General features: G+C 46.5%; 1 protein-coding gene across 1 annotated transcript in view; it reads right to left on the bottom strand.

Moving 5' to 3' along the window:
- The window catches only part of TSPOAP1 (TSPO associated protein 1), an 864,237-nt gene that overhangs the window by 495,870 nt on the left and 355,565 nt on the right, over positions 1-12,802 (bottom strand). The window contains exon 12 of the mRNA XM_030186055.1: positions 1,260-1,474. Coding sequence (XP_030041915.1) covers positions 1,260-1,474 — 215 coding nt within the window. The remainder of the gene's footprint in view (positions 1-1,259; positions 1,475-12,802) is intronic.

Below are 12,802 nucleotides of genomic sequence, written 5' to 3'. Positions count from 1 at the left end.
TACAACTGGTGTTAAGTAGCGAGAACTATTAGACCTATTAGAAAAAAAATATTTTCTGATTAGCACACCAACTCCATTTTACTGGAATATATGCTATATCCTGCATACCCTAAGATGTTATCAAAGCCAGCATACTAGTGTTCCAGAAAAGCAACAGAATAAGAACAAGAAGCATCATTGTTCATTCAAAAGCGAGGACATAGCCTCTACATACCTTAAGTTTCAAATTCGATTTTTATAGTCTAAAAAGTAGGATGAAAGTTCCAGAAAAAAAACTCAAATATGAAACCTCATCAGAGGACTAAAAAACTATATACCCCCGCGTCATACACCCCAAGGAGCACACCTAAGGGGCGTACCTGCTCCTCAGGTGCACGCCGGAGCGCGCGCCGCAGCGGCACAAGCGCCACTGCTGATCAATTTAAGTAAGGAGTTCAACTTGCTTTTGATTGCAGGCACTGGTGCGCGGGTTACGTGACCCCACCCGGAAACGTCACACGCAGATGGGATAGCCCCAGAAGAAGGTTAAAATCTAAATAAATAAAAAATAAAAATAGAAATAAAAACCTTTACAGGTATTTTACAGCTTCAACAAACTCAAATACAGTCATTTCAACAGATTCAGTTGCAGCACAAGCGGCCGCCCTCCATTTCAGCCGTCATGTCAAACCAAACCGTTTGATGGTCACTGCTGCCGAGGTGGGAACCCACTCAGACATTTGACACGCTATCCCCATTTGTGAGCACCAGATCCAGCATCGCTCCCGCCCTCGTGGGTTCAGTCACCATTTGTCTGAGCAGAGCACTTTGAAAAGCATCCACGATCTCTCTACTTCTTTCCAATTCCGCAGACGGAACCTTCCAATCTACATCCGGCAGATTGAAATCTCCCAGCAACAGCACCTCTCTCTTGTTTCCCAACTTTTGAAAATCTGTGATCAGGTCTTTATCTAAATCTTCCAATTGTATCGGAGGTCTGTAGACAACACCCACGTGGACAGAGGTTCTATTATCTCTTTTTTAATTATTTCCCAAGCTTTTAAGAACGTACACTATTATAATATGTAATAAATACAGAAGCTATACATACAAAGAAAAAATTATAGCAGATGTGTGATAGACAAGAGGAGTTCGTTTTCAAAGCACTTAGACTTACAAAGTTCCATAGTAACTTATGGAACTTTGTAAGCCTAAGCACTTTGAAATACATCTCAAGGTCTTAAAGAAAAGGTTAGAATTTTAACTTTTAGATTTTTTACCTCAGAATAACTAGATTTGGAACTGTTCTGCGGGGATTTGGAGGAATTCGGAATATATACTTGTTTCATAGTTTGCCTCTCCTTAGTTGGAAGATTATCTTTTGGATGTTTTCTAACATTATATATGCAATTCGGTTGCTCGGGTATGCCTTCTCTTGCAGTTTCATCTTCACTAATCTTCTTATATTCACCAGAGGTTGAAGACACTCGTGCATCTGAAATCAGATAATTATCAATCCAAAATAACAAAAACAATATAGGTCAATCCCAACCTTCCAGAAGTAGGTATGCATTATTATAATGTGGCTATACCAAGAAACCTCAAACAGTTGCTGAATTAAAAGAGAAAGAAAAATTGAACACATGTACTGTTGTAACGTTAGATTACTTCTAAGACTGGAGACATGAGTGTGTTTCATTAACTTTATCAACCATTTAGCTATGACAGATATGATATAGTCTAATTGTTATGCCTAAATTCTAGCCAAGTTAAGGTAAATTATGTTTTTAGCTTTTTGTCGTTGGCATGATGGTCCCATACTACAGTACTGCTGTTAAAGAAAGTGGAAAACTAAATTTCTCTATCTTCACTTGTAGTTTTGCTTTGGTTTGGAGACAGAGCTGATGGCTCAACAGATCTCACTGCATTTAACAGATAATTTCAGCTTAACTGGGAATATCAATGCATTTGTTTCTAAAGTGGAATTACTGGTATAGCGAAGATACTTACCTGTAGCAGGTATTCTCCGAGGACAGCAGGCTGATTGTTCTCAAATGAGAGTCGACGTCCGCGGAGGCCCAGGAATCAGCATTTTACAAGCAAAATATAAACAAACTTTTGCCAGAGTCTTCTGCCGTGCGTGCAGCGCGCACTGCGCATACGACTTCCCACCCATCGCCTGAGCGTGCCTCCTCAGTTTAATTAAGAAAAAGCATAAAAACAAATAACTCCAAAGGGGAGGTGGGCGGGCTTGTGAGAACAATCAGCCTGCTGTCCTCGGAAAATACCTCCTACAGGTAAGTATCTTCGATTTCTCCGAGGACAAGCCGGCTGCTTGTTTTCACATGTGGGGTATCCCTAGCAACCAGGCTCACTTAAAACAATGAACATTGGTCAATTGGGCCTCGCAACGGCGAGGACATAGCATAGATTGACCTGAAACCATAAACAACTAACTGGGAGTGCAGCCTGGAACAGAACAAAAATGGGTCTAGGAGGGTGGAGTTGGATTCTAAACCCCGAACAGATTCTGCAGCACCGACTGCCCAAACCGACTGTTGCGTCGGGTATCCTGCTGAAGGCAGTAGTGAGATGTGAATGTGTGGAATGATGACCACATTGCAGTCTTGCAAATCTCTTCAATGGAGGCTGACTTTAAGTGAGCCACTGACGCAGCCATGGCTCTAACATTATGAGCTGTGACATGGCCCTCTTGGGAATAAGTGAAGGAAATACAATCTGCTAGCCAACTGGAGTCTGTGCATTTTCCAATGGCAACTCCCCTCCTGTTGGGATAGAAAGAAAAACAACTGGGTGGACTGTCTGAAGGGCTTCGTCCGCTCCACGTAAAAGGCCAATGCTCTCGTGCAGTCCAAGGTATGCAAACTGATTTCGCCAAGGCGGGTATGAGGATGGGGAAAGCATGATGGCAAGATGACTGACTGGTTCAGATGGAACTCCAACACCACATTCAGCAGGAACTGCTGCGTGCATGCGGAGGACTACTCTGTTGTGATGAAACTTAATATAAGGTGCATGCACTACTGAGGCCTGAAGCTCACTGACTCTGAGCTGAAGTAACAGCCACCGAGAAAATGACCTTCCAGGTCAAGTACTTCAGATGGCAGGAATTCAGTGGCTCAAAAGGAGTGTCATCAGCTGGGTGAGGACGACATTCAGATCCCATGACACTGGTGGACATTTGACCGGGGGCTTTGACAAAAGCAAACCTCTCATGAAGCGAACAACCAAAGGCTGTCCAGAGATAGCCTTACCCTCTATACGCCAATGATAAGCACTAATTGCACTGAGGTGAACCCTTACGGAGTTGGTCTTGAGACCAGACTCTGACAAGTGTAGAAGGCAGGGGCGTAGCCAGACACCCAATTTTGGGTGGGCCTTGGCCCAAGAATGGGTGGGCAGAAGAACTGCGCCCTGTCCCACAAGTGATTTGGTCTCTCCCTCTCGCCTGCATGCCATATGCTCTCTCATACATCTCCCCTCCCCCGCATACCTTTTAAATAGCAGATTTTTACATGCAGCAAGCAGCAACTAATACACACTGCTTATCCTGTGGGAATACATCAGAGGGAAGGCTGTGGGGCTGGTGCAAGCAGTATATATCAGTCGCTTGTCACTGCAGGTGAAGATCTGCTTTTTACAAGGTTTGTAGGAGGAGGGACAGTTGTTTGGGAGCTTTCGGCTGGTGGGGCTTGGAGATCCCTGCCAGCCACATCATAGGTGTGCTGCTACTGGGTGGGCCTGAGCCCATCGGGGCCCACCCTTTGCTACGCCACTGGTAGAAGGTATTCAAGCAGAGTCTGTGTAGGACAAGAAAGAGGATCTAGGGCCCTGCTGTCACACCAAACTCTTCGTGGAATCTTTCCTAGAAGCAAGCAAGACTCGAGAGACACCCTCTGAAAGACCCAAGGAGGCAAATTCTAAGCTATCAACATCCAGGCCGTGAGAGCCACAGACTGGAGGTTGGGATGCAGATGCGACCCCTCGTTTTGGGTGATGAGGGTTGGAAAACACTCCAATCTCCACGGTTCCTTGGAGGACAACTCCAGAAGAAGAGGGAACCAAATCTGAAGCAGACAGAAAGCAGCAATCAGATTCATGGTTCCGCAGTCTTGCTTGAGTTTCAGCAAAGTCTTCCCTACTAAAGGTATGGGAAGATACGCATATAGGAGGCTTGTGTCCCAACGCAGGAGAAAGGCATCTGACGCTAGCCTATCATGAACCTGAAACCTGGAACAGAACTGAGGGACCTTGTGATTGACCTGAGTGGCAAAAAGATCCACCGAGGGGGTGCCCCATGCTCGGAAGATCTTGCGGGCGACATTCATGTCCAGTGACCACTCCTGAGGTTGCATTATCCTGCTCACCCTATCGGCAAGACTGTTGCTTATGCCTGCCAGATAAGTGGCTTGTAGAAACATGTGACGGCGTGCCCAAAGCCACATATGGACGGCTTCCTGACACAGAGGGCGAGATCCGGTGCCTCCCTGCTTGTTGGTGTAATACATGGCAACCTGACTGTCTGTCTGAATCAATATGATTCGGTTGGACAGCTGGTCTCTGAAAACCTTTAGAGCGTTCCAGATCGCTCTTAATTCCAGGAGATTGATCTGAAGACCTTTTTACTGAAAGGACCAGACTACATGAGTTCCCCACCCGAGATATGCATCCGTCGTCAACACTTTTCTTGGCTGAGGAATTTGGAATGGACGTACCAAAGTCAAATTGGATCGAATCGTCCATCACTGCAGAGAATTCCAGAAGTCGGTGAACAGTTGGATTACATCCTCTAGACTCCCCGCAGCTTGATACCACTGGGAAGCTAGGGTCCATTGAGCTGATCTCATGAGTAGGCATGCCATGGGAGTCACATGAACTGTGGAGGCCATGTGCCCCAGAAGTCTCAACATCTGCCGAGATGTGATCTGTTGAGACACTCGAAATATGAACACCAGGGACAGGAGGTTGTCTGCCCTTGTCTCGGGAAGATAAGCTCGAGCTGTCTTTGTGTTCAACAGAGCCCCAGTGAATTCCAACTTTTGAACTGGGGAGAGAAGGGACTTGGAGTAATTGATTACGAACCCCAGCAGTTCTGACACCTTAATAGTCATTCGCATGGACTGTAAAGCGCCTGCTTCCGAGGTGCTCTTCACCAGCCAATTGTCGAGATAAGGGAACACATGCAAACCCAGTCTGCGTAGCGACACTGCGACTACCGCTAGGCACTCTGTGAACACTCTGGGCGCAGACGCCAGACCAAAGAGCAGTACACAGTACTGAAAGTGCTGAGTTCCCAGCAGAAATCAAAGATACTTCCTGTGAGCTGGGAGTATCGAGATGTGTGTAAAAGCATCCTTTAAGTCCAGAGAGCATAGCCAATCATTTTCTTGAATCATGGGAAGAAGGGTGCCCAGGGAAACCATCCTGAACTTTTCTTGAACTAGAAATTTTCTCAGGGCCTTTAGGTCTAGGATGGGATGCATCTCCCCTGTTTTCTTTTGCACAAGGAAGTACCTAGAATAGAATCCCAGCCCTTCTGCCCCTGGTGGAACGAGTTCGACCGCACTGGCCTTTAGAAGGGCGGAGAGTTTCTCTGCAAGTACCTGCTTGTGCTGGGAGCTGTAAGAATGAGCTCCCGGTGGGCAATTTGGAGGTTTGGATTTCAGATTGAGGGTGTATCCTAACCAGACAATTTGAAGAACCCACCGGTCAGAGGTTATAAGAGGTCACCTTTGGTGACAAAAATATCAACCTCCCTCCAATCGATAAATTGTCCGGTACGGACACTTTATTGAGGCTATGCTGAACTGGAGCCAGTCAAAAGCCCGTCCCTTGCTTTTGCTGGGGAGCAGTATGGGCCTTAGATGCAGGCTGTTGACAAGACCGAGTGTGCTGGGGCTCACCCTGGACAGGCTGCCGAGAAACAAGTGTGTACCTATGCCTAGGATAGGAATAGTGTGCACTCTTCTTACCCCCAAAATACCTCCTAGATGAGGAGGCAGTAGCAGAAGGCGCCCGGTGGGAGAGAGAATCCATAGCATCATCATGCTTCTTGATCTGATCAACAAGATCCTCTACTTTTTCACCAAAAAGGTAGCCCCCCCCCAAGGAACATCAGCCATTCGCTGCTGAACCGAATGATCCAGGTCAGAGACATGCAGCTATGAGAGTCTGCGCATCACTAGACCCTGAGCAGCAATCCTGGATGTTACATCAAAAGTGTCAAAAGTACCCCTGGCCAGGAACTTGCGACACTCCATCTGCTGCCTGACAACCTGGTGAAAAGGCTCGGACAGCTCCGTAGGGCGTGCATCAACCAAGTTCGACAGTTGCCGTATCGAGTCCCGCAAGTGTATGCTCGTGAAGAGCTGGTAAGATTAAATTTTGGCGGCGAGCATAGCAGCCTGATACGTCTTCCGCCCAAAAGAATCAAGAGTTCTAGCCTCTCTGCCTGGGGGCTTTCTTGAGGGCGGAGTCCACCACCATGTAATTGTGGGGTAACTGGGACCTCATCAATCCAGGTTCAACGTGGATCCGATACTGGAATTCTGCTTTCTTCGGGATCACAGGGCCAGACAGAAGGGCTGACCAGTTTTGCATAAGGACATCCTTCAGTACCTTATGCAGAGGAACTGTCATAGCCTCTTTAGGTGGAGAAGAATAATCCAGGACCTCGAGCATCTCAGCCCTGGGCTCATCCTCAACCTCCACAGGGAAGGGAATAGCAGTAGCCATTTCCTGGACAAAAGAGGAAAAGGACAGACTCTCCGGTGCAGATAGTCTCCTTTCTGGCGGAGGGGAAGGATCAGAGGGAATCCCAAAGGACTCATCAGAAGAAAAGTACCTGGGATCTTCCTCTAACTTCCTGCTCAGTATCGGATAAAGCCTGTGTTAAGGTGCTTCGACAATGAACCTGCCTCGATGCCGAGGAACGATGTCCTCTATGGCGATGTTGAGAGGCCAACGCCCGGTCCAACTGCGGCGAAACTCCCTCCACCGACGTCGAAGGGGAGTCGACGCCGATGCCGCAGGCAGCACCGCAGTCGGGGACCTCACCGCAGGAGAAGGGCCAGACACCGCTGTACCAGATGGTACAGAAGGCGCAAGCACCCCCGACACCGAAGCTAACTGGCACAGCAATCCTTCCAAAAGTTCTGGAAACAAGGCCCGGATGCACTCGTCAAGAGCCGCCATCGGAGAAGGCTGCGGGGGGGGGGGGGGGGGGGTTTGATTTATTTTATTTACTTGTCACATTTGTATCCCACATTTTCCCACCTATTTGCAGGCTCAATGTGGCTTACATAGTACCGTTACGGCATTTGCCAGTTCCGTTGTGAACAAATACACTGTGATATTGTGGTAGATTAAGGTTCATGTATGGTAAATACAGTGGGGGAACTTAGAGAAGGAAGAAGAAGAGTTGAAAATGCCCATTTCGGTCTTTGGTTTCGTTGTGTCGCAGGTGTCCAGGTTTTTTATGTTGGGTTGGTGGGATATGCCTTTCTGAACAGGTTTGTTTTTAGTAGTTTTCGGAAATTGAGGTGGTTGAGCGTAGTTTTTACTGCTTTTGGCAGTGTGTTCCATAGTTGTGCACTATATGAAAAGCTGGATGCATAAGTTGATTTGTATTTGCGTCCTTTGGTGCTTGGGTAGTAGTAGATTTAGGTATGATCGTGCTGATCTTTAGTGTTTCTGGTTGGCAGGTCTATGAGCTCTGTCACGTATCCTGGGGCTTCGCCGTATATAATTTTATGGACTATAGTACAGAATTTGAATGCAATACGTTCTTTGATTGGGAGCCAGTGCAGTTTTTCTCGGAGGGGTTTGGCGCTTTCAAAACGCGTTTTTCCAAAATTATGCCTTGCTGCTGTGTTTTGGGTGGTCTGATGTTTTTTTATGATTTGTTCTTTGCAGCCCGCATAAATTCCATTGCAATAGTCTCCGTGGCTTAGTACCATTGATTGTAGCAGATTGCGAAATATTTCCCTCGGGAAGAATGGTTTCACGTGTTTCAGTTTCCACACTGAGTAAAACATTTTCTTTATTGTGGATTTCACTTGGTTCTCTAGTGTGAGGTTCCGGTTGATTGTTACTCTGAGATTTTAAGGGTGTCTGACATTGGGAGGGTGCAACCTTAGGTGTTAATATTTGTGGGTTTGTATGGGTTGTGTTGGGATGAGATGGTGACGCAATGTGTTTTTTCCGTGTTGAGTTTTAGTTGGAATGCATTTGCCCATGAGTTTATGTTTAAGCTGGTGATTTCTGCCAGACCATGTTTGTATGGGATGTATATTGTAACGTCCTCAGCGTAGATGAATGGGTTAAGGCCTTGGGTGGATAAGGCCTTGGCTAGTGTGGTCATCATGAGGTTGAATAGGATTGGTGATAATGGTGATCCTTGCGGTACTCCGCAGTCTGGTTTCCAAGGTGATATGTTTGTACTTGATTTCCCATGATATGGTCTGGTAGTTAGGAATCCCTTGATCCATTTGAGAGTGTATCCACCGATTCCAAAGTAATCTAGGAGTCTCAGTAGTATATTATGGTTGACCATGTCGAACGCACTGGACAACTCAAATTGGAGGAGAAGAATGCTTTTACCTCTTGCTATTTCCTGCTTGAATTTTGTTAGGCGAGTGAGTAATACTGTGTTGGTGCTGTGTAGGGGGCGAAATCCTGATTGTGAGTCGTGTAGTATTGTGAATTTGTTTATGTACTCATTAAGTTGTTTTGTTACCAATCCTTCCATTAGTTTGACTGCCAGTGGGATAAATGCTATTGGGCGGTAATTGGTGAAATTTGTTTTTTTTCTTGTATCTTTTGGTATTGGAGTGAGTAGGATGTTGCCTTTTTTTGTTAGGGAAGATGCCTTGTCGAAGCAAGAAGTTTAAGTGGGATGTGAGGTCTGTTATGAAGTGGTGGGGGGGCGGATTTTATTAGATAGCTGGTGCAGGTATCCAATTGGCAGTGGCTGTTGGAGTACCTATTAATCGCCTGGGCAACTGTATCGGCAGTGAGAAGATCGAATTTTGACACATTCGATCCGCAGGTATCACCAGGGGTTGGGTCTAATCCGTTTGTGAAGTTCTCGATATCCGTGTTATCCCAAGGTAGAGCTTTGCGTAGGTTTACAATTTTTTCGTTGAAGTATTAACAGGTTGTCTGAAGACGGAGAGGTCAGTATTGGCTGTGTTATCGGTATCGTATCCAGTAGTTTGTTCACGAGATGATATAGTATCATCGTGTTTTGTAATCTGGCCCTATTTTAGTTTTGAAGTATGACCTTTTTGGTCTGTCTTTTTGCGTATTTTTATTTCCTTTGTGTTTGTTTCCATGCGTTGAGTGTGTGTTCATCTTTTATTTTTTTTTTCCATGCGCGTTCTAGTTTCCTGGATTGTGTTTTTAGTTTTTTCAGTTCTTCATTGTACCAAGGTATCGTGTTGTGTCTACGTGAAGTTCTTGTTCGTAAGGGTGCTATTTCGTCTAATATGTGTCTACCATCTTTTGTCCCATTCTGAGAGGTAATATATGGAGTCCGTTTCTGCTGTTCAATCATTATCGTAAATCTGTTGCCAGAATGTATCTGGGTCTATTTGTCCTCTCGTAGTGTGGGTTGTATGCTCTCATGTGTGGAGAGAACCTCTTTTTCGCCATTTTAGGGATAGGTTTAATTTGTAGTGGTCGGTCCATGGCGTTTCTGTCCAATTAGTTCCTGTTATTATTAAGTTTTGGTCAGAGGACAGTTTGTGTGAGATGAGGTCGAGTGTGTGTCCTTTCGAATGGGTTGTTGCATGTGTGGCCATGTAAGATCACATAACTGAAGGAAGTCCTTGCATTCTCGTGCGTTGGTTAGAGGTTGGGTCTTCTAGGTGGAGTTTAATGTCTCCTAGCACTAGTGTATTGGAGTTGGATACACAGGTATTTGAATGAAGTCCATGAAGTTGACTGGCTATCGTTCCAGTTACATGATGGTCTGTAAAACAGGGCACAGTTTAGGTGGTCGAGAAGGTTTTTGTGGGGATTCTGATTGAGGCTATTTCGAGATGAGGTGTTATGGATTCGGCAGTGGTTTCAGTGGTGAGATATGATCGGTATATAAGTACTATGCCTCCTCCTCTTTTTTCCTTTGTGGACCAGTGAGTGATTTTGTATCCTGGCGGGCAAAGGTTAGGATGATAGGGTCATCTTGATCATGGATACAGGTTTCAGTGATGAAGAGTAGATCAAGTTTTGCTGACGTAATCCAGTCTGTACTATTGTTGTGTTATGTCTGTCACTATTCCCTGGATCACGGGCCCTTGAGCCCAGGCCAACACCAGGCAGGGAATCTAGGGGAAAGCATGGGTTGGACCGAACCACCACTACACAGAACAGACTACCGAGTACTCACCCCGGACTCCAGCCACCCGAAAGAGCTGCAGAACGATTTACATCATTTCAAAATATGTTAGTGCCAAAATTTTAAGGATGTGATTAGTCTAGGAACCACAAATCTAGTTATTTATTTTACTTTTCTGTTTATGAACAACGAATATGTATAATTAAGAAATAATTCCAATATGAACTATAAGTGGTTAATTGCAATGGCGTAGGAAGGGGGGGTGGTGGGGCGGTCCACCCCAGGTGCACGCCGCTAGGGGGATGCCAGCTCCGCTGGTTCCCTGCTCCCTCTGCCCCGGAACAGGTTACTTTCTGTTCCGGGGCAGAGAGAGCAGGGAACAAGCGGAGCCGACGCAGCTCCCAGCGACATGCACACAGGGCGGTTCGGCCCTCCCGCCCGTCCCTCGCCGCTTTCCCAGTAAGTACGTGCTCTGGATGGGGGGGGTGCATTCCGGAGGGAGGGGGTGCGCAGCGGCGACCCGCTCCGGGTGTCAGCTGCCCTCGCTACGCCACTGGTTAATTGTGCAGCTCTCATTTTTTAAAGCATAGTTTTGTAACCCTGTAATCATCATATCCTCAGTAAAATAGTGGCAGTACTCTCCTCAAGTCACTTCACTGGCTTCCGATCAGTTCCCGCATACAGTTCAATCTTCTCCTACTAACCTACAAATGCACTCAATCTGCAGCCCCTCAATACCTCTCTACCCTTATCTCCCCTTAGGCTCCTACCCAAAACCTCCGCTCACAGGACAAATCCCTCCTCTCTGTCCCCTTCTCCACCATCGCCAACTCCAGGCTCCGCACTTTCTGCCTGCCTCTCCCTATGCTTGGAACAAACTTCCTGATACCATACGCAAAGCCCCCTCCCTGCCCATCTTCAAATCCTTGCTCAAAGTCCATCTCTTCAATGTCACCTTCGGCACCTAACCATTTCACCTCTATCCAGGAAATCTGAACTGCCCCAATTTGACTGTCTGCACATGTTGTCCATTAGATTGTAAGCTGACTGCACATGTTGTCCATTAGATTGTAAGCTCCTTGAGCAGGGACCGTCCTTCTTTGTTAAACTATACAGCGCTGTGTAACCCTAGTAGCGCTTTAGAAATGTAAGTAGTAGTAGTACACCAGTGATCTTCATGGGAAATTAGGTTCTTACCTTGGTAATTTCTTTCCTTTAGTCACAGCAGATGAATCCATTAACTGATGGGTTATTTCCGCCTACCAGCAGGTGGAGATAGAGAACACTGAAGAACTACAGTGACCCTTGGACGGCTAGCCCCATCTGCCTTCAGTATTTGACATTTCCAAAGCAGCGTGAATAAGAAAAGGTACCATCAAATAAACTTTCTTCACAGCAAACAAATGCCCAGAACCGGAGCACTAACCACACAAAGGAGGGACGAACTCAACCTCCTGCAATAGAACAGCATGTAGAAACTTGAGAACAGTTCATCAACTCCTCCCGATGAGATACAATATCTGCATGAAAGAACTGAACAAAAAAAACACAGTCAGAAAGGGAGGGATCATGGATTCATCTGCTGTGGACTAAAGCAAAGAAAATTACCAAGGTAAGAACCTAATTTTCCCTTCCTGCTCATCAGCAGCAGGTGACTCCCATTAACTGATGGGACGTACAAAAGCACTCCCTAAGAAGGGTGGGAACAGGCAACTCCGCGAGCCAGTACCTGCGCTCCAAAATGCGCATCCTGCTTCACTGCCACATCCAGCCTGTATGCCGTACGAACAAGAGACTGAGAAGCCCAAGTAGCTGCACGACAGATTTCTTGAAAGAGAAAGGACACCTGTTTCAGCCCACGAGGAGGAAACGCTCTCGTGGAATGCGCTTTAACGCTCAGGAGCAGACCATACCTGAAAGCAGATACGCAGAAAAAATGATTCTCTGAGCCAACGGGCTACTAGTGGCCTTAGATGCCGGGCATCCACGTCGAGGACCTGTCAACCAACGACAAAAAAAGATGATCAGAAGTTCTGAAGTCTTTGACATCTGTAGATACTGCAACAGATCCCTGCGGACATCCAAAAGGAATCCAGAAAGTCCTCCCTAGAAAAGGAAGGTAGAAAATGGGCTGGTTCAGGTGAAACGCTGAAACCACCTTAGGCAGGAAGGAAGGCACTGTATGTACCGTCACCCCGGACTCTGAGAACTGCAGAAAAGGGTCCCGACAGGAAAGCGCCTGAAGCTCAGATCAGCGTCTAGCCGATGTAATGGCCATCAAAAAGACTGTCTTGAGAGTCACATCCTTCTCAGAAGCTCGCTTAAGCGGCTCGAAAGGCAAACGCTGGAGAGCCTTCAACACCAGCCCCAAGTTCCAGGCTGGACAAAGCAACCGCATAGGAGGGCGGAGCCAAGGCGCCCCTCTAAGAAATTGGGCAATGTCCGGATGAGCAGCAAGGGACA

The sequence above is a fragment of the Microcaecilia unicolor genome, chromosome 13 (assembly GCF_901765095.1).
Source record: "Microcaecilia unicolor chromosome 13, aMicUni1.1, whole genome shotgun sequence".
NCBI lineage: Eukaryota > Metazoa > Chordata > Amphibia > Gymnophiona > Siphonopidae > Microcaecilia > Microcaecilia unicolor.
Note: the sequence above shows the minus strand (reverse complement) of the source record. Positions and strands in the feature narration are given on the sequence as shown.